The sequence below is a fragment of the Talpa occidentalis genome, unplaced genomic scaffold (assembly GCF_014898055.3).
Source record: "Talpa occidentalis isolate TD23 unplaced genomic scaffold, MPIMG_talOcc4v2.1 talOcc4.10, whole genome shotgun sequence".
NCBI lineage: Eukaryota > Metazoa > Chordata > Mammalia > Eulipotyphla > Talpidae > Talpa > Talpa occidentalis.
This window is the reverse complement of record NW_023600993.1, coordinates 85373170-85395621: the sequence shown is the minus strand read 5'-3', so window position 1 is coordinate 85395621 and position 22452 is coordinate 85373170. Positions and strand designations below refer to the sequence as shown.

The 22452-nt window shown below is 45.0% G+C and overlaps 1 protein-coding gene across 3 annotated transcripts in view; it reads right to left on the bottom strand.

Moving 5' to 3' along the window:
* Window positions 1-687: 687 nt before the first annotated feature.
* The window catches only part of LOC119233700 (ubiquinol-cytochrome-c reductase complex assembly factor 1), a 114549-nt gene continuing 92784 nt past the window's right edge, over window positions 688-22452 (bottom strand). For all 3 annotated transcript variants that reach the window (XM_037496268.2, XM_037496277.2, XM_037496283.2), the window contains 3 exons: window positions 19827-19904; window positions 13511-13624; window positions 688-9920 (listed from right to left, as the gene is read on the bottom strand). In XM_037496268.2, the coding sequence (XP_037352165.1) occupies window positions 9786-9920; window positions 13511-13624; window positions 19827-19904 (327 nt within the window). In that variant the 3' untranslated portion in view covers window positions 688-9785. The remainder of the gene's footprint in view (window positions 9921-13510; window positions 13625-19826; window positions 19905-22452) is intronic.

Here is a 22452-nt window from a genome sequence, read left to right as displayed (position 1 = left end):
CAGGAACAGAAACAGAGGCTGCAGGAGGCTCTCTTTGGGGGTGGGGGGGCTGCACGAGGTGCAGGGGTTGAGTAAGCAGTCAGACATGGGAAGGTAATGAGCTGTGTGGGCAGCTGAGGTGGCAAGGCCTTCATCAGGGCCTTATCTCCACATTTGTTTAAGCAGAGAATCAGGACCTTGGGGACGGTGAAGTGTTCCGGGAGGGAAGGCAGGCCTATTTCTGCGTGGAGCTCCCGTGTTTATTCTGTCGTTTGAGTACATCTATTAGGTGGGACACATTCTTGGCTCTTTCTTTAGAAAAATTACTTCTAATTGTGGTAAAATACACTAAAATTTATCCTCTTAACCATTTTAAAGTGTACAGCTTAGTGTTACTAAGCACACACAGTGTTGTGCAACCATCATATCCTTCTCCAGAGTTCTTTTCATGTTGAGAACTGCAACTCTATATCCATTAAACAATTCTCTTTTGCCCTCTCTGTCCCTGGCAACCTCCATTCTACTCTGTCTCTACAAACAACCACTCCAGGTATCTCATTTAAGTAGTCTTACAGGGTCTTTTGTGACTGGTTTATTTCACTTAGCATAACGTTCTCAAGGTCCATCCATTTTGTAGTCTGTGACATGATTTCTTTTCTTTTCTTTTCTTTTTTTTTAAATATTTATTTATTTATACAAGAACCAGGGTACAGGCCAGATGCGCGGGAGGGTGAAAGGATTCACCAGAGACAGAGCAGGGAACAGAACAGGCAGACTGACGAAATACACTGCTGAGAGGAGCAGCGGGTAAGACGGGAGAGGTCTGCTGAGCCATGTGAGACCCTCGCCAGCCGGCCAGGATTGAACCTGCGCTGCAGAGGCTGCAGACAGCTTCACAGCGCTGCGCTCAATCACCTGCGCCACCAGGGGAGGCCCTGATTTCTTTTCTTTTTAATAAAGGACAGTAAACAATTTCCCACTGTTGGGCACTTGGGTTGTTCCTAATTTTTGACTATTGTAAATGCTGCTGGAATATGGGTGTACAAATTACTTTCTGTTTTTGTATATTTTCCTCCATGCCCACATTTGTATTGGATTCCATTTTTGTAAGTAAAAATCCTATAAATTGTGGCAATTTCATGTCTCAATATAGATATGCATATACTTATGCATAACTGTACCTGTGTACACATGTACATACCATACATGCTATTTGTGTGTCTGCTTTCTTTGTAATAATTTTTTTAATTGGAAGGGTTTTTTTTTTAACATTTGCATAGAAGAATTAAGGTGTAGGCCACAGGTATGTGGGGGGGGGGGGAGTAAGGGGATTCACCAGAGACAAAGTAGGGAGCAGAACAGGCAGATTTACTGAAATACACTGCTGAGGGGAGCAGTGGGCGAGACAGGAGAGGTCTGCTGTGCCAAATGGGTTAGCTCCCTGGCCTGGGGATCGAACTCAGACCATAGTGGTGATAATAGTGCTGAGACTTAACCTAGGCCACCAGCGAGGCCCCTTGATTGTCTGCTTGACTCTAAGTATCTAGTCACACATCACTGTACATGTACCTTTGCATTCAAGCCTGTGTGCCTGAAGTGTCTGTGTACCTGTGTATGTGTCCTCATGTGTGCACATCTGGGTATAGAGCTCTTTGTACATGGGTGTCTGAGCAGTGGGGATGGTCTTTTTTTAAAGATTTATTTATTTATGCATACAAGAGCTGGGGTACAGGCCAGAGATGCAGGGAGGTGAGAGATTCACCAGAGACAGAGTGGGGAACAGAACAGGCAGAGTGACTGAAATACACTACTGAGGGCAGCAGCAGGCAAGACAGGAGAGGTCTGCTGCGCCATGTGGGTTGCTCCCTGGCTGGCCAGGGGGGAACGAACTCATGCTGCAGAGGCTGCACATTGCTTCATAACCCCTTGAGCCACCAGGGAGGGCCCAATGGGATGGTCTTGCCAACTCAAGCTGGGTCTGTGTACAATAGAGAGCAGTTGAAAGGGGCAGATTGGAAGGCTAAGTTGAAGGCAAAGGGCTGAACCTCTGATATTTTGGTACTAAAAGCATGTAAATGAAATAAACCCCCTCCCCTTTGGTTGCAGGACTGGCTGCCCCTCCCCTCCCTGTACACTGAGTGGGTAAAGGGCATATGAAGGTGAATGGGTGGATCCTGGTCTTGGGGCTAAGCCTCAAGGTGGGGGCCCAGAGTGATAGGAGCTGCAGATAGTTCAGCCCAGACCCTGACTGCAGAGTGTTAGGCACAGGCCCCTTAATCACTGTTATTAAGAGGAAGAAAAATATTTTCCTGTCCAGGAGGTGTGTCAGGCGCCTGCCTGGCCTCATTCTGCCATCCCAGGGGCTATTTAGCCTTGTCTTTTGTCTCCAACAAACCAAGTGGCACTTTAGCTGGTGACTGTTGTGTGGGGGTGGTGGGAACAGAGGCTGGGCTGCAGCCCTCCAGTTGCAGGTCGCTCTGATGCTGATATTGCCATACACCTTTAATGTGGCATCCATGGATAGGGAAGACAGGACTCCTAGGGAGGAGCAGCTAGGCCAGGAGGGGAGCCAGAGTGTATCCAAATCTCTTAAATTAGGGTCAAGCAATCTAAATACTAGAGATTCAAGGACAAGTGGTAGGGATTCCCAGTTTGGCTCAAGCTGGGTATTGATTGATGAGAAAGATCTCAAGATGTACAGAAAGGCAAGTAGGGTGTTCTGTACAGGACTAGAGGACATGCCTGCTGAAGGAAGGTAGGGGCTGTGGTGCAGCCAAAGGGCTGCGGAAGACCACCCTCTGAAGAGGGCCTGGCTGCCAAGAGATCAGGAAGATTCATAAAGAGGCATTTTGGGATAATTTTGGGAGCAGAACCCCAGGGGATTAGTGCCAAAGGACCATAATCCCAGAAGCCACCCAGGAGGGTGTGGTTCACTGTTTTGAGCACCAGAGACCTTCATGGGGTCCACTGGCCCTGGCACTATGGAGTCAATGGGAGAGTTGAACAAACACAACTCTGAACCACAACATATTAATCTGTAAAATGGGACCAACACCACTTCCTTCACCAGGTTGTTGAGGAATAAATGGGCTATTCTATGTCAAGTACTGGACTGAGGATATTAGTAGCAGCTTGGTCCTATTGACTTCTAGAGCTTTTTTGGCCATGAAAGGGCAGGGGCTCAGCAAAGACCTGAAGACAAATGAGGCAGTGACCAGACAGCTCCTCTTCGTCAGTCTCTGGCCTCTTCTAGATCAGAGAATGGAAGTGAACATGGGCTGTGTCAGCAGTGTGGCTCTGATATTTGGCCTTAGCTCACCTCACAGGAGGCAAGACCTGCTGTCCACTCAGCATACATAGATGCCTTTGCACCTCCAGCATATGGAAACATAATGAGTTTTTGCATACTTATTTTGGAAAAGTAAGGCTGTGCCTGGGTTAGACTGTAGACACTGTGATCGTGGGGGTCTCACCTCTTCTCTCATATCCCAAATGATAGTGGGGGACAAGTTGTCCTTTGGGTTTACATAAGGGAGGGAATTCCCACCCCACTCTCAGGGAGGAAAGGAGACGACTCCTTTTTCTGCCTCCTCACTCCATCCCCAGAGAAGGAGGACTAGTTTGTTTGATTGGTGGCTTAGGAAGGAGCTGGATTCAAGCCTTTATGGGTCTCCCTCTCCCATAGACACAAAGCTGACTTATTTCTCCATTGATCTATATGGTAACTTCCAGAGAAGGTTCTGCCCCCAATAGGGAGAGGTCTAATTTTAGGGATGGGGCATGTTTATTTTGGGGAGGATATTAACAACTCCATCTGAACAGAAAGCGGATGCTACCTCCTCCAATCAGCTTTAGTAAAAATATGGGTAAAGCCACTGTTTTGATTTCTGTCCTTGTGTCTTATTTCTTAATTTGCTCAGAACTTGGGAGGAGAAGGATATTATCCATTGACCCTTAAGCTCCCAACATTATTAATCCAGTCACCTCTCCTTCCCTCTCCCATCCCATCCCCTCTCGGGCCATCCAATCCACCCAACATTTATTTACTTTAGGCCAGCACTGTGGGCCCAAAGACGAGTAAGACTTGCCTCTGCCTGGAGGAACTCATAGTTTAGTGGGACAGCTGACTCATAAATAATTATAAGCCACAGATTAAGCCACGGTATAAACCAAGTGCTTGGGGTTTAGAGCTCATGACCCTTTCCGGACCCTTAGAGGAAATATCCCCACCCCTCACCCTTCAAGCAGGGTACAGCCCTACTGCAGTATTTCAGAGTGACTGGGAAGTAAAGAGGCTGTTTCTCTATGGTGGGGAGAGAAAAAAAGTGGGAAGGAGCAAGCCAGCAAGATCAGTGGGTTCTAGTTCCTGGTATATAACCTTGAGTGAGTCTCTGGGGCCCCATCTGTAAGCTGAGAGGGCTGGGGTCAGTTGTATCCTATCAATCTGACATCACAGGTCAGACTCAGAAATTCCTCAGTCAGGATCTCCAGGATGCTTGCACCCTTTTCTGCCCTCAGGAGAGAGATGGGGGATCCTCGACCAGGGCAGAGTCTGGATCTCAGGCTCACCAGCATGGCTCAAGAAGTGCCCTGGAAGCCATAGAAAATCTGTGATGGGTGGTTACCCAGGGTAAGTGGGTAGAGGATCATGGCCAGGCCCCTGAAATCTGGCAGTGGGGGCAGAGTAGAAGTGGGCAAAAACAGTCACAAGTACGGGAAAGCCACTCCCAGAGGAAGAGTTCAATCACTGTGGGGCTGTCCTTTCTGCCCGCAAACCTGCCAGGTCCCCTTTCCCACTTTACCCTAATGGCTGACACACTCTAGATTCCCTGGCATTGAGGTCAGCACGAGCTCTTTCTCCCCTCCCAGCTATCATCTCAGAAATCCCTTGTCCCTCCATCTGTCCCCCAATCTCTGGCTTCAGGAAAAGGTCACCTTCTTCCCTCCGAAGCCAGGCTCTTGTCCTCAAGACCAGGCTTCCATTTCCACAGGGATCTAATGATTCCTAAGATTTATAAAAGGTTTCCATTAAGTGCTTTTAACATTTAATCAGACTTCTCCCCACCCCTATACATATCCCCAGCTTTTCCCCATGCTGAAAATGCTTTAGTTTTCATTCTGCTCTCCTAATCCTAATTTTTCTTCATTTCTTCTAGCTTGGCATTTCCCAAGATACCACAACCCCACCTTCTTAACCCTTTACAATTTTTATTTTCACAAAAATCTTGTTCCTGGAATTATCTAGTCATTAAGGCTCACTTACTTCCTGGTCTCTATTCTCTGCACTATGCAGCATTAAAACCCTCCTCCTTCCAGAAGGCTCATCTCTCTTGGCTCCCACTCAAGAGTCTACCTACTATGCTGGTCCCAGCTCTTTCTACACTATCACACATGCTCCTCCCGGCTTTCTGGGTGCTCACCCCTCCTCCTCCTACCCATATCCCTGGTCTACACTCTATACTTCACCTTTGCGAACTCAGCCGGTCTCCTAATTTCAAATGTCCCTTCAATAGCCAGGACAAAACTTAGTCCTCAGTCCTGATCATCCCCTAAGGTCCAGTCCTGGCCTAGGCTCTTGCCCTGCTTGGGCATCTTTATTGTCCAAAGCCCGTCTTCCACCAGATCTAACCAAGGTACACCAAAAGCAATGGGATGGAAGACATAAGACTATTCACCTTGCTACAGGATCCCCTGCACCAAAATGGTTTCCTCTCATTGGACTGGTTTCCTTATTGCATGAGGGGCAATAACCCCTCCCTATCTCCTGTATGAGTCCTTTGTGGGAAGGAACAACACAGAGGATTCCTTTCAAGCTCCCCTCTTCTGCCAGATATCGCCATCTCCCCGCTCCCAAGAGAACTCAATGACCTTCAGGTTCCTCATGTAGTAAGGCATCAAGTCCTGATGACTTTTTTTCCTAAGGAAATGTCTCGGGGGGTTGAACGTCCCCTTGAATTCCCACAATCAAGCCTGAATGGCTAGAATCCCTTCCTGATGGAGCCAATCCACTGAGCACTGCTGTGCATCTTCACTCGGTCCTTACCAAGAACAAGGGGGGCAACCTGCTGCCTGTCGGGTACATTACCCATGGCCCCGCCTGGGTCTCTGCAACCATTTTCGCTAAGCAACTTAGTTGGTTCACTTCAGTCTGAAGAACTTCCTGTTCCTGCCTCCTCAGGGCAGGTCTGCACTCCCTGTTTTCTTACCTCCCTAGTCTTTGCCCATCTTTTATGTCCTGACTCCCTTCCAAGCTCCTCCAGTTTCTAATGCTCATGTTTTGATTTTTCCGGTAGTATGTATATGTGCCTGCACAAGCCCCTGGGCTGGAATACTGCTTCAGATTTCCTTTAATTTTAAACTATGGTACAGCTGTCCTTTCCCCCAACTAGTACTCCTTTTCCAGAACTAAAAACTGGACTTGGGCATCAGAACCACCAGAGTCTACATGCAAGGTTAAGTACTAGCTTCCCAGAGTGTCAGCTTCCTCATCTGTATCAGGAGTTTAGTAACACTTACCTTACAGAATTGTCACTGAGGATTAAGGGAGATAACAAGTGAAAGTACCAAGCTGCGTCGGGCACAGAGAAGAAGGGCGAAAAATATTTGCCGAATTGAGGCCTGAGCTTTAATCTCTGCTTGACATAAAATATAGCAATTCTTTATTACTTCTAATTTTTTAGTCAAACCTGAAATCTGAGAGGTGCTGTTCACTGTTCAGTATTTCATATTTAAATTTCATATTTAAAGGATATTTCATATCCTTCTAATATACTCTTCCCAAGTAAGGAAAACATTGGTTTCTTCTTACGAATGAAGTGCACTTTTCATGTGACAATGGAAATAACTTTCAGCCTTTCCTATTTCTATCTTTGGCTGTCAGGAAACTCAGAGCAAGTTTTTATACTCACTTGCAGGTTCCTGGTTGACCTGTAGGCAGCATTGTGGGATAGGGAAAGAGCAGAGAAACCAGGGTAGGAAAATGTGAGCTGGGATACTCTTGGCCCCTTCTCACCCTAGATGACCCTCCAGGCCTCTCTGAGCCTTAATTCCCTCACTTGTGTAAATGGGGTAATAATGACAAGGACACTTAATTTACAAGACTATTCTGAGATAATACATTTAAAATACTTTATATGCGAGTTGGCTATTAGCAGACTAGTTTTTCTAACATGATTCTTTTCTCCTCTTCCTTCCCAATACTTGCATCTTTTACACTTTGTTTTAGTCATTTTGCAGTTTTATTATAATTGGGTCTCTTATTTTGCTGTGATCCTTTCTGGAAATATACAGAGTACAAATAAATGATAAAGTTATTCCTAGAGAGCAGTCTTCCCCAGGGCAAGAAACCATGTCCTTCACTTGTCTGGTCTAATAACAATTTCACTAGAAAAGCATTCAGCTGTAAAAAAAACACATGACTTTCATTCTTATGAGACGGCCAAAGGAGGCAATTCATACTTAATTGTTAAAATCAGATGAACTGCAGGTCAGATGGAGAGAATGGCCCAGAAAGAGGCTTTTTTGTTGGGCTCGTAGTGATAATTACTAATAGCCTTGCTTCCTTCTTTCATTTATCATTTACATTGGTGCCTACTCCCTACTCTGTGCACTGGAAAAACAAAGATGACTGACCTGGACAGGGCCCACAGTGCAGGAGCTCACGGCAAAGGACGGAGGGCTGGGATGTGAGAAACAGTTTCACTGAGGTAAGTGCCAGCAGGGCTAGAATAGGATACCACCAAAGGAGGGGGTAACAGCTGGGATAGACAGGAGAGAGGGCATTTGAGGACACATGGGGGTTCTTCTCAGAAGAGGGGGAACAAAGATTCCAGGAGCAGAAACAGTATGGTCTTTTCAGGTAACCCAAGTGCTTCAGTTTGCTCAGAGAAAAAATGGGTTAGAAACTCATAAAAACAAGCTGGAAATGGAGCAGAGGTCAAACTAAGAAGGGTCTTGCAGCCTCTGAGGAGTCAGATTTTATCTTGAAGGGGAGTGGAGGGCTGTCAGTAATGATGCTGATGGTCAGGAAGTGAGGGCTTTGGAACATCGCAGACATGATAAATCCAATTTGGCTCTTTGAAATGAAGTACTATATTATGAGTTGCAGTGTTTGTAGACAGGACTTGGCTCTCCAGGCGGAAGTATTCATACAGGGCCTATACAAACATAGGCCAACTGGATATTGAGAAGGAGAGTCAAGATCTGGACAAGGGCTGGACCAAACAACTTCTCAAGTTCCTTCCAAACTAGAGATTCCATGATTCTAAAGCAAGCCCAGTAGCTAAACTGGTGCTGTGGGCTGGGATCTGTGGTCGGGGAGCTGCCTTGGGCAGTAAATGGGTTAAGGCTCAAATAATTTTTATATATGAATTAATGTGTAGAGTTGGGAGCCAAAATCTGTTCCATTAATTTTTCCATCCATTCCAGGAGCAGTTAGGTACACACAGTAAAGTTTATTTTGGTGCATGGTATACTTCACTCCATTAAAAATAAATTAATCAGCAAATTCCTGCCTGGCTCAGCTCTGGTTTATGTAAATAGTGCCCAGCTGTAATGAGTTACAAGGTGTTATTATCTCACACACACAGAGGAGGCTTCACTCTAGAGCTCCACTTGCAACAAAAGCATCTTAAATAAACTCAGAGAAGGCGGTTTGATTTGTAATGTTTTCACAGAAGTGGGATATACCTCACCCATATAGAGTTTCTTTATATGACTCATTTTATAGCAAGTTAAATGAACAAAGTTTGATGGGGGAAAGGAAGGGCAACATGGTTCCCCGCCCCCTTTCTTAAATTTAAAGAAAATCCCCTAAGAGATGACCCAATCTCAGAGGGAGGAGGGGACCGATCCTCGAGTGCTCAGACCAGGGGGCTCTGCAGCACAAGTTGGGAAGGGCATAGAAAGCTGGGCATAGGCCTGGGTAGTAGCTTAGGTATAACTAAGCCAGGAAGAATGTTATTTTTTCACACAAAATCTCATATAAGGGGGAGCCAAAACAGGGAAGACAGCATGTCCCTCACCTGCAGTTCAGTGGGGGGTGGCAAAGGGCCCTTTGTTCTTGAGTCCTCTTTCCAAATGACTTAGGATATAACAAGTCCCTTGGTCATGAGAGGCTTCCTGGGTCCCAGAGGACAGGACCTGGCAGGTTGTGCCTTGGCCAGATGAGTGCTATCTACACGAGGTGGAGGCAAAAATAGCAGCAGAGACCTCCTGACCCTCTCTTCCTCCCTGCCTCTAACTGAGCTGGGCAGTGTGCTCCTCAATTTATGGCAACTGCCAACTCAGATAAGTTTCTAAAAGACCCTGGAATAAAAAAAGAGCCATGCAAAGACATGGTTCTGTTTCTTTTAATGGCCAATTCAACCCCACAGTTCAAAGTTGGAGGACGAGCTGGGTTACCTTTCTTGACTCAGCAGCATTACAAAGGCTCCTAGGCCACAATGGGCCTTTGGGGGGGTGTGGGGGTGAGTGCCCCTTTCTAACTTAGCCCCATCCCTTTGGCCTTTGGAAAAAGCTATCAATAATATGGTTGCTATAGGAGATTTAGGGAATATGTGCTGGGGGGCTCTTGCTCAAGGCTTCTCTTGAGGGAGAAGCGCTAAGCATTTTCCCAGCACTGAACCCCACCAGATCATACTCTTGGGCATCCTAAGAGGAAAATCAACACAACCAGGGCCAGGTATTTGACAGATGCTGTTAGAGGTCAGTTCAGGTCACTTTCTGTAGGTTCCTGAGCCAACAGTCACCTCTCCCCCGGTGGTTCCTCAAAGCTAGCTGGCCAGCAGTTTGGAGGAACAAGACCGTCAAAGACCCTCGTCGTTATAAGTTGGGGAATTAGGCTTCAGGACGCTCTGAGGATTCTTCTCCACTAGAGGGCGCCAGCTCACCTCCCCTGTCAGAAGCAGATCCTCTCCGTTCATAGAGTCCAGGTACTGCATCTGCAACAGGGAGGGAGAGCAGGAGACAGGAAAGGGACAAGGGTAGGTCAGATGTGAGGTGGCATCAGAAATCAGCCTACCAAAGAGTAAGGGGAGAGGACATTAAGGGGCTTCTGACCATCCCAGCTACTGGGTAAGGAGAGAGTCTATAATTTTCCAGATGATAGCATTTTAAGTAGGTTCAAGGAAACAATGTCACTGAAGATCATTTGGAAGCAGCAGGGAATTTGCCATCATGCCTATAAATGGATAGACATACACACTTTAAGGACATGTTTCCTCCTCATATAGGGTTACATAGAAAGTGCTTGCAGTCCAGGAAGTCAGGGCTTGTAACACAGACATGATCCTATTTATCCCCAACTAGTCCTATAGGACTCATGAATACATTAGATAATACACATGTATCCCAAGTCACCTTAACTCTAGTGTCCTCTAGTGCCTTAACTCTGGTCAGTGGGTCTCAGCCTCCTCCCTCTAGGATGGCTAGACGTGTTTATCCCCCTCTGCTGTTAAAATGCTCATTATCTTAGACAACCCAGTGCTACTCTCTAAGACTGTCAGCACTGGTCCATGTTTTCCCTCTGTTAACTGGAGAGACAATATGCTGTATTCTCTTGCTCCCCAAATGACATCTGGAGACAACAATCATGTCTCTACTGGGCTTCCTTCCATTTGTGCCTCCAATCTGAGGGCTCAAGGCTCTGATTCTTGGGACTAAACCATCCCATCCAAGGGTCAGAACGGACACCTCCACTCTGAGCAACTCTAGGCCCCTGGATACTCTCAGACTGGCCTAGTAATCTAGATGGAGGACCACACTATGGGAGGGACTTCTGTGACAGAAGAGGAGCAAATTCATGGGAGGTGTCATTGGGCAGAATGGCAAGAGGCAGAATCTCAGGAGGTAAACAGGTCTCTGAAAGGAGTCTCCAGGCTGCTGGCTAGTAAGGAAAGCAGTAGAATGAGAAATGCTTTCAAGTGGACAGAGTTAGACCTGGATCAGATCAGGAATCAGCACTGGATTCAGAAGATGAGGCTCTATTTTTTTTAATTTATTTTATTTTATTTATTTATGCATACAAGAACAAGGGTGTAGGCCAGAGGTGTGGGAGGTGAGAGGATTCACCAGAAACAGAGTGGGGAGCAGAACAGGCAGATCTACTGAAATACACTGCTGAGGGGAGCAGCAGGTGAGACAGGAGAGGTCTGCTGCACCATGTGGGTTAGCACCCTGGCCAGAGATCAAAATCATGTTGCAGTGGCTCACGACAGCTTGAGAGTGGTGAGACTTTAACTCCAGTGCCCCCAGGGAGGCCCGATGAGGCTTTATTTCAGGTGAGAAAGTATATGTGGGGAAGGGGAGAAGACAGGAGTCCACAGTCTATTCTTAGACCTGAGCTCATCTACATCTTCCAAGAATTCCTTCACTTCTATTGCTTCAACTTCAGGCTGCTGACCTTTAACAACCCCAATCTCTCACATATGCCTCAGGAATAGCTTTCAACATGTCTTCTTGTCTTTCAGTGCAAGGACATCAACTATCATAAAACCCACTGTTCTTTCCAACTACTTCACTTCTGTCCCTGATGCTACCACTCCACCCATCTCCAGGGTTGAAAATCTCAATATAACCCCTGTTGGATCTTGGGCCATCTACTATACAAAAACATCATGGTACAGGACTAGATTTTGCTCAAGGTCCAGCTTCCAGGTCTCCCTTGATCTGCTAAGTCAGACTTAAGTCTCTCTCTCTCTTTTTAAAAAAGATTTTTTTTTTTAAATTTATTTATGTATACAAGAACTGGGGTGGAAGCCAGAGGTGCAGGGGGTGAGAGGATTCACCAGAGACACAGTGGGGAGCAGAACAGGCGTATCTACTGAAATACACTGCTGAGAGGAGCAGCAGGCGAGACAGGAGAGGTCTGTTGCACCATGTGTGTCAGCTCCCTGGGCAGGCTCTGAAGTGGCTGGCCACAGGTTGGTAGCGCTAAGACTTTAACCCCTGCAACACCAGGGAGACCCAAGTCTCTCTTTTCATTTGCCTTCCACAACACTTTGTTCCTACCTATATCATATCATAAACTGACTTATTCCAGAGTTAGCCTTTGTGCCCAAATGGCTTTCTTGGCAAATCATGAGCAAAAGCAGGGTGGGTTTTATTAATCTCTGCTTTCTTAACATAGTGCATAGCATAGTAGGTACTCAAAAGCTTTGCTGATAGAACTGGGTCCTTATCAGAGATCCCAGTTTCCCTAACAGTCCCATCACTGTTTTCCTATTGCTTACCTCTCATGGGGGCAATATGAGACGTCTTACAGGGGCAGTGGTATAGCAGCCCTTTCCTTTACCCCCAGCAAAGTCCCAGCTATACCCTTAAGGTGGCCCCCGGCACAAGGAAACATTGGGCTGGTCTCTCAGAAAACACAGTACTTGCTTTGCCAGTTATACTTTTGTCTGAGGGTGAAACCAACAGTGTGTATTTCAGAATTTTCATGTGCATGGGATCCCCTGGCCACAGTGCCGTCTTCCCAGCTTCAGCAGATTTGAAGCATAACACAGAAATCCTGGCTTCTGCGGTTCTCTAACTCTGAGTTTCAAGAGCCTCAGTATGTGGCTCTTCCACCACTGAACAAGATGGCCCCATTGAGCCTGTCTTCTTGAAAGCCTTGGCCTGGCCTTCCCTTTCCTGGCTATGAGAGGCTTCAAGACCATGGGCACAGGTGAATAAGAATAACTGTGGGGTGAGGTCTCTTCAGCTTCAGAGGCCAGACCCAGGAAGCACAGGTGTGACTCATGGGACAGCCTGAGCTGATGAGCTTTCGAGCAGCTGAGGTCTCTAGTGAGTAATGAATCATCCAGCTTGGGGTTTTAGGCAGGGTGTGCATGACGACTCACTGGGAACCCCTCTTCCCTGCCACTCATCTGAAATGTATGGTTTCCTATGAATAAGGGATTGGGAGTCAGAAAGATGGAGGAATGAATCTCTATAGGCTTGAGGAAAACTTTGTAGTTAAGCAGTCTCCTCACTCTAGTCTTCTCTCCTTAAAGTTTTGGTGTTAGGAACCATTAGGAACCAGAAGGGTGAGAATTAAAGTAGACAGAACCCTACTTGACTCTGGATAGCATCCAGTGGGAAGAGGCTTAAAGGCAATCAGTGGAATCCTGCCTGAAGCCCAGACCTGCTAGAAATCAGGGGTAAGAAAAATGAATCCTGGAGCTCTAAATGGGGGCTATAGGGGGATGCTGCACTGAACTCCATACCCCTATCTCACAGGACTATGTATACCAAGGATCTAGCATAGAACTTGGCATACAGTAGGCAATCAAATGTGTAGTGAAAGACTGAGGTACTCAAAAGCTTTGAAAGCAGGAGACCACTTGGTGCTTTTTCTTCTAGTTCAATTTCCCGACCTTGGGAAGATACACAATGTGCTCTTCATCAGTGTCTGCTGCTGACATGATTTGGTTGGAACCTCCTCAGACTGGATTCTGGGAACTCAGTCTCTCATGATCCTCTGAAAGTCCACAGAACTCAGGAAGAACCTGCTTTCCATAAGACTCTGGAGGGAAGGGCAAGTGGTGCTCACCTGTTTTCTTACATACTCCACCAACAGTTCAAGCTGTCGAGGGTCTTCACATTTCTGGTTGAAAAACGTTCTCCAGAGGGCAGCAGCCAACCCATGATCATCTGAAAGGATCCCCTGGAAGAGAACAGTAATTGGCCTTCTGGGAAGCACTGCAGAATCATGATACAAAACAGAACTGGTGCAGAGAGTTAGATGAGAGAGAAATGGGAAAGCTACATGGTGGAGCTGGAGGCATCTTCAGAGCACACCAGGTCCAATCCCTTACTTTCATATAAAGAAAGATCAGGGGACCCAGAGGGACCGAGTGACTGGCTAAGGTTGACACGGACATGGGACTTCTATCTGGGCGACACTTCCAGCGTACAGCTCACTCCACTCTATTACACTGCACCTGGCAGTGGTTCTGCTGCTCTCCGTGAGCTATTGACCTGGAGTACTGTGAATGTACATTTTTCCCCAAGAAAGAGAGGTGGGTGCGGAATGTGCCTTCTCTCCTGTGCCAAGGGCACACATCTGTAGGACAGCTGGTTCCTTGTAGAAGGGAAAGCATTGGTCTCACTGTCACCCTACATAGAGAAACAGGCTGTTCAGCAGAACTGTCATGGCACAGAGGGAATGCTCAGAGCCTGTGTGTGTACACTGCCTCTCCCAGTGCAGTGGAGAGCTTAGCCGGAAAGCCCACATATCACAGAGGCTAATCAGTGCTTAGGCCATGCACTAGGGCCATTTTCTAGCTTGGAGCCTTATGGATGGGGTGAGAGGGGGGTCTTGCTTCCTGGGTGAGGGTGACCAAAGGGAAAGGTCCAGAGAAGGTCCCCTATCCAGGTGCCAAGGTAGTGTGGAACCAAAGTGCTAAGTAGAAGTTAGAAAGCAAGATTCAAGCCGTGACTCTGCCAGTGATGGTGGGCAAGTCACTAAACCTGACTCTCAACCTTCTCATGTATTAGAGATAAAAATGTTTGTCCTCTTCATAGTAGGCTTGAATTATAAAAGATAATGTAAAGATGTTTTTGTTAAGTATAATATGTCAGATACAAAGATTAGGAGCTGGCTTTGGCAGGCACCTGTGGATATAGCTGAAATAACTGTGGGATCTGGGGATCAGACCACCTGAGCTCAAATGGCAGCTCTGTTACTTCATGGCTATGTGGCCCTTTGGAAAGTCATTAGCTCTCTTGAGCCTCATTTTCTCATGAGAGAAACAAGCATAATAATATCTACCCCACAGAATTGTTGTGAGAATTAACAGATAAGGGACATGAAAGGCTCTGTAAGTGGTAAATGATTACACAAAGATCTAGGATGATGTATTGGATGTTATGTTGGGGCTGGCCTCTGGGGCATCGCAATACATGAGGTCTGGCTTTAGGCCTCTTGCCAGGAAGGGTCATATCCATGCTGACAGTTTGGTGGAAAAACATTCCACCTGTTCCAAATGCCCCCTGCTAAATACCCCTGTAATTCCACAGCTTAAAAGACTGTCCTGGCACAATGGCTGACTCAGGAAAACCAGCTTTTTCCAGAAGATGGGGACAGGAGCCAAGGACAAGCTCAGGCACATCACCGTTCTCGAAGTTATTTGCTAACACAACAGCCTCCCTGTGTCTGAAGTGCCCTGGGTACATGCCAGAGTGTTGCTGGCAGCAGCCCAATATAGTGCACAGTAAGGAGTGGGAGCAGGAAAAGGAGTGGGAGCAGGGTGGGTGTTTTAAGGGCCTGGAGAATGAGCACAGAGCAACAGGACAGCAAAAGCTCGGGAGCTGTGGCCTGCTGCAAACAGGCAGCTTCAGTGATGAGTGAGACGGGAAAGGGCAAATCCACAATCAGTCAGAAGGAAAGGAATGACTCAGACTCAGATTAACAGTAATAATAACCTAGCTGTTTCAGACGCTCGGAGTTCTTTCACACACCTGGCTCCTAATGACTATACAGGCCAAGAAGAGCAGATATTATTATCACCATTTGAAAGATAAGCACACTGAAGTTTAGAGGTTATCTCACTAATTGGTGGTAGGACTAGAACCAGAATGCACAGGTGAGGTAGGGGATGGTGCCTGGCTAGCTCTAGTAAGGAAGCAGTCAGTAACTGGCACAGAGAATGTGCAATAAAGATGATTCAATGAAATCAATGAACCCAACTTTAGTCTTCTTTCCACCTTACTTCTAGTAAATCAATGAAAACAAATGGGAAACTGTTCTAAGAATGTAAACTTCAAAGTAAGAAGGCAGGAAAGGAAAAAAGGTGTCCAGAAGCCAAATACGAGGAGATATGACAACTTTCCCACAATCTACTAGTGCATCAGCTCATTTTCCCTCATGATTATGACCAAAAAAATCCTCCAGGAAATTAAGACATTTGGGAAATAAACCAAATAGACTGTCCTGGCCCTAGAGGGACCCCATTATAGTTAAGGATTGAATGGCAAAATCTCACTCAGTAAAGACTCACTTGACACCTCTAACATGCTTAGCACCATACAACAAGATCTTAGCTTGTGGGGAGCTTGCAACCTAATTGAGGGACAAAGGTAGCCCACATCAAACAGCAGTACAGAATGAAGTCCCAGAGAAGGAACAAATGCTAATCTGCACAGGGAGACTCCCAAGGTATACTCTGTACATGGCTGGCTCCACATTCTTCAGTCTAAGCTTCTATGACAAATCCTCAGAGACCTTCCTGGTCTACACTGAGCACATCCTCCTATTATTCTCTATCACTGCATTCTTTCTAATTAGATATTTGCTTAATTACTTGTTTTCTGCCTGTTTCTCTGTTATAAAGTTAGTGTCAATGGGAAAGAACCAGACCACGTTCATTTCATTCCTCAATCTATTTCCAATACATCACACAAGGTAGGTACTTAATGCATATTGTTTGTATGTATGTACGTTTGTTTTATGCTGAAATTCAGATTAAAAAACTCCAGAAACTTAGAGGTCAGAGAAAGCGCTGTAGAAAAGGGGGCCTGTAAGCATGGAGACTATTTGGAGAGCTACAGAAAATTCTAAGCAAGAAAAGGATAGTATTAGTTCACATTTAGAGAAGGTATAAGCTGACATACTCAGCTACTGCCTCTAAACCTGGTTGTCCAGGAAAGCCTCAACCAGGCACAACTTGTCTGTCAGACACTGAGGCAAATGACTCACCTGGAGAGCAGGCTATCCACTGGAAGAAAAAGGGAGATACAGGCGGATAGGTATGTCACAATAGGAACAGTTAACAGAAGGCCTAGAAGTGGCAAGGGTAGGAGGACAGCATGGTCCATGGAACTCACAGACATAGAAATGTTCTATAACTATATTGTTCAACACAGTAGCAAACAGCCACATATAGATATTGAGAACCAAAAATGTAACTTGCACAACTAAGGAACTGAATTTTCGATTTTGTTTAACAAATTTAAGACAAAATAGCCAGTGTAGGGCCTCCCTGGTGGCGCAAGGGGTTAAGACGCAACCTATGAAGCTGTCCACAGCCACTGCAGCACGGGTTGATCCCCAGCCAGGCAGGGAGCTACCCATATGGTGCATCAGGCCTCTGCTGACTCGCCCTTGCCCGCTGCTCCCCTCAGCAGTGTGTTTCAGTCGATCCTCCTGTTTCATTCCACACTCTGTCTCTGGTTAATCCTCTCAGCCCCCACATCTCTGGCCTGTGCCAGTTCTTGTATGCATAAATGAAAAGAAAAAAAAAAAAAAAACCAGTGTGGCTAGTACTGGATAGCACAGCTCTACAGTCTGGTGACTCCTAGTGTGATCTGCAGTTTGTTAGCAATGCAGAACCTTGCTTCACCCCAGACTTGATGAGCAGTATCTGAATTTTACCTAGGTCTTCAGGTGATTCACATATACATTAAAATTTAAAAATTATTCTAGAATAGTACATTAAAAGTAACTGAGGAACTTTTATAAACACATACGCCCACCTTTATAACAGAATTTTCTTTTTTTTCTTTAATATTTATTTACTTATGCATATAAGAACCAGGGTACAGGCCAGAGATAGAGGGGTGAGAGAATTCACCAGAGACAGAGTGGGGAACAGAACAGGCAGAGTGACTGATATACACTGCTGAGGGGAGCAGTGGTGAGACAGGAGAGGTCTGCTGCGCCATTTGGATTGTTCCCTGTCCGGCCGGGGATTGAACTCGTGCTGCAGAGGCTGCGGATTGCTTCATAGTGTGTTGCTGAACCCCTTGCGCCACCAGGGAGGCCCTATACCAGAATTTTCAATCAGAACTTTTAGGGCACAGGGCCCAAGCATCAGTATTTCTAACACATATCCCAGGTAATTAGTATATTTCCCAAACTTTCCCTTTCTTAAGAGTCACTAGGGGTACTTGCTGAAATACCAAGCCCAGCTTCTACTGAACTGGAATTTTCAGAGCAGTGCTTAAGAAGTAGATTTAAAAAGCACCCCAAGTGACCTACGCTCAGGCATGTTTGTAAGATGGCACTGCCAAGATGGACTGGGTTGTGGACAGAGAAGAGACAAGATCAGAACATTTTCTGATACCTGTTAAAGGAATCAATTAAGTCCACTGAATCACTTGCATTAAAGACTCAACAAATGCTAAAAGAGAATTTGATTTCTTCAATTCTAAGTCTCACTCTTTAACACATGGTAAGGTTTCTGAAATCACAATTATTTAATTTCACAACTGATGTGTAGATGTAAGCAGTGTTTCTCAACTTCCATCTCATTCCCAAAAAGCTCATTTTAAATGAATGAGGTATGCAATCTAAATTGCTCTGGTATAATTGAGGATATCTAGTGGATTGGGAGCCAGGAAACCTCAATTTTAACTAGTCCCATGACCCTAAGCAAGTCATTTAACTTAATTTTTGTAAGCTTATTCCACAGCCTCAATTATTATCTTCCGGCTGATACCATTTCCTCCAGCCTGAACACTAGTTTCTTACTTTCATCCCTTTATACATTTCTTCCTTTCCTCACCCTCCAACTACCATGTGCCAAGCAACAGGCCAGGCAACAGAAATACAATAGAAATACAGTGGACACTGCCACTATCCAGTAGAAATCCCCACCCAGCCAGGATGATAGTAGCAAGTGCTGTGAGAGTCCAGGAGAGGCAGAAAGAGCTGAGCTTGTGGAAGTTCCTCAGAGGGGTAATATCTGCATTAAATCTAGATATTAAATCTAGTATTTGCATTAAATCTAATATTTGCATTAAATTAACTACAAAACGAGTATATAAAAGCACACAGTCTGTTAAACATATGAGTTATGATGAATCCTGGTGGTGTGTATCCAGATGTTCATTATATCATTCTTTTAACTTTTCTACTGAGTTTGAAATTTCCAAAATAACAGATTGGAGGAAAAAACTGAGGCTAGATCACTGATGAACCTGGAAGACAATATGCAAGTAAAGCTAGTCACAAAAGAATAAAAACTGTAGCATTCATATTCTATTTACATAAAGCACTTAGACAAGTCAAAATTATTGAACAGAATGCAGAGTGATGACTGCCAGGAGCTCAGTGGAAGGGAGAATGGCAGAATAGTATTTAGTGGGTAGAGTTTAGTGGGTAGAATAGTATTTAGTGGGTAGATGGAAAAGGTTCTGAAGATGGGTGGTATGATAGTTGCTTAACAACGTGAATATCCTTAATGCCACTAATATGTACATTAAAAATGGTTAAGATGGTTAGGTTTTATGTTATGTATAGTTTACAATTTAAAAAAGAGATCTAAATGTTCTGATATAGAAGGATGCCCAAGATTTCACTTTTTTTCAGTGAAAATAGCAAGTTGCAGAATAGTGGGTGTACTACAGCTCCATTTGCATAAAGGAAGTTAATGTAGAGGTGCCTATGTGCACAGGTAACACCTGGAAGGACAGCACTAGACTGTTAACAAAGTTTTTCTCTAGGGCAGAACACTAGGCAGGAGAGAAAAGAGTCTTGTACATTCTATTTCAACCACTTATGTGTAGTTTTATGAGTTTTAAGCCAAAATATTACCTAATTTGTCTGGCAGACTAGAGTGGGAGCAGTCTCTCTTTGGGGGCACCTGAGACAGTGACTGATTTGCTTTTATCCCTCCAACCAGCACACCACAGGCACTCAATGAATGCTAACTGGGTGATATGACCATATTATATAGTACTGTCTTTTCCCAAGCACTAGGCAGACTGCTGGGCACATTCATTCTAGTTGTCAAGGTAATGAACAAAGATGGGGGAAAAAACCTTAATGGCAGGCAGTGATGATGGCCCCTGAAGCAGAGGCTCTCATCAAAAATCTTTGTTGGGGGAGGCCACACTTCTGTTTGAGGTCTGGCTAATGATCTTACCTCATCATATCCCAAAATAGCTGCATAGAAATTATTTGTCATAAGGATCATGTTCTTCTTCAGGATATAGGAATTCACCTATAGAAACAAAATGGCAGAAACAAAAGTATGAATGAAAGGGGAAAAGCCAGAAAGTATGATTTTTGACTCCTACCTGTTACAGATTACAAAAAGTAGAATGAGAGGAGCCCCAATGGATCAAACTGTCAGTCCATCCCCATTTCCCTGATCTTGTCAGGATTCTCCCAATTTGACAATTTCTTTTAGGTTTTAATACCAATGTACAGAAAGCAGTAACTCAGTTTAATGAATTGAGCCCAACTCTATGTCAGGCTTTATGCCAGACCCAATGAGCACAAAGTATAAGAAAGAGTTTCTTGACAGGAGAAGCACATAATCTAGTATGGGAAAAAAAAAAAAAAAAAGACATGTGAAAAATAATTACAATGCAATGTGTTGCCTCAAATGCTATTCAAAAGTGGTGAATGAATAATGAATTTTAGCACAAATAATCTCTGCTTGGGAGAGGTGGGGAAACACTGTCTAGGAGGCAATGATTAAGCAGACCTAAGAAGAAGAGAAATCTGACAGGAGATAGTGAAGGGTAGGAGAGAAGGCATTCTAGACAGAGGAAACAAGGTGTGCAAAGGTGCAGAGGCAGGAAAGAAAATGTCTGGGAGTGTAAAAGAGAGCAGATGGGCAGGAACACTGGAAAGGTATATTGGAAACAGGTTAGGAAATACCTTTAGAATCACTCAAAGATTGCTGTGGTGAAAGACAGAAGGAGGAAGCTGTCAGAGGTGAGGAGGCAGGCCTGTGAATGAGATGCTGAGGGGAGAAGGAAAGGCTTCTGAAGCCTTCTTTTGTGGAGAGGAGGAAAGAGGAAGTTGGACTGAAATAGTAAGCCTGTTAATGTTAAGAAACAGTTTTAGAAATGCAATTCCAGTAACCCCTTTTGAGACCCTGGAACTCCAGTCTGGGAATGGCCAGGAGGACCTCCAGGGCCTACACTGAAGTCCACTGAATGTCTTCAGTAGGGCAAAACTTTGACCTCCAGATCTCCAGGAGATATTCAAATTGACAGGTTTCAGAAACAAGCAAAAATCATTTGAAACTTCATATGGTGAATAAGATTTGTGTCTAACAACCCTGACTATGCCCAAGCCCACTGTCATCCCCTCTATATATTGAGCACCTGCTATGGGCCATCCCCTCTATATATTGAGCACCTGCTTTATGGACACCATCTCCTCTAATCATCACCAGAACTCAGAGGGGTAGATGTGTGCCATAGTCACATTTTTATAGATGCAGAAAACAGACTCAGACAGGTGAAGTGAACTGCCCTAGGTCCCAGAGCAATTTAGTGGTAAGTCTTAGACTGGCATCCAGGTCAGAGTGAATCAATGGTCTATGTGCTTTAGGTTCCATCATGTTCCTGCCTCGAGGAGGGCAATTTTACTTTGTCTCATAAATCAAAGACTGACTGATTTAATCCCATGCTTCATAATTTGTCTGAAGGGAAGAAAGGAGTAGTGAAAGAATCTGGATTGAGTCATAAAACCTGGGATCAAGTCATAATTCTGCTGTAAAAACATGATATGATGTTGGGTAAGTGAAATAACCTGATTCTATTTTCTTATCTTTTATTTTTTTTAAGATTTATTTATTTATGCATACAAGAGCTGGGGTACAGGCCAGAGATGCGGCAAGGTGGTGGTGGGGGTGTGTGAGAGGATTCACTAGAGACAGAGTAGGGAACAGAACAGGCAGATTGACCAAAACACACTGCTGAGGGGAGCAGCGGGTGAGTCAGGAGAGGTCTGCTGCGCCATGTGGGTTGCTCTCTGGCCGGCCGGGGATCAAACTCGTGCTGCAGAGGCTGCGGATTGCTTCACAGTACTGTGCTTAACCCCTTGCGCCACCAGGGAGGCCCTACTTTCTTATCTTTTAAACATTCTATACATAGGACTGTTTTGAAGAGCAAATGAATTAGCATGTATTCATTCCCTAATTCAACAGTGTATTGCTAAAGCCTTGGTAAGCTGCAAAATGCTCTGCAAATGCAAGGAATTATGAGTAATACCTTCTGGTTTGTGTATATAAAACTAAAACCAGTTCTAATACTTTATAGTGAAGGATAAATTTCAAAAAGGAAGAGAGAACTATGGAGCTCAAGACTGGAAAACATGAGACTGGATGCAGCTGGAAGTGCAGTCCACAGCCTTTTTCACATGACCTCAACCCAGGCCAAATTAGCCTATCCTTTGTGTCTTCAGGGCTCTGTCCATGCTTCTTTCCCTAGGTGTATAACATGACTTAGAGTTGCTCAAGTACCATCTGTCTGTCACTCTACTCTATGAGCTAGTCAACGGTCACAAGGACCTCACCTCTGATTAATCTTGGCAGCCCCAACACCTAGTCCTGGCCCAGAATAGAGTTTAAGGCTGCATACTGATGGATGACACTCTAGGCCTGAATGTCATGCATAGCATGTTCTAGACAACAATATCCATCTGTTTTCCATGTTTTGTTATTGAATACCTTCCACATTTCTGAAACTTCGGAAACACATTATCAAACTTCTGTACTATTTTCTAGAATGGATTGAGGTGAAAGAAAGAGT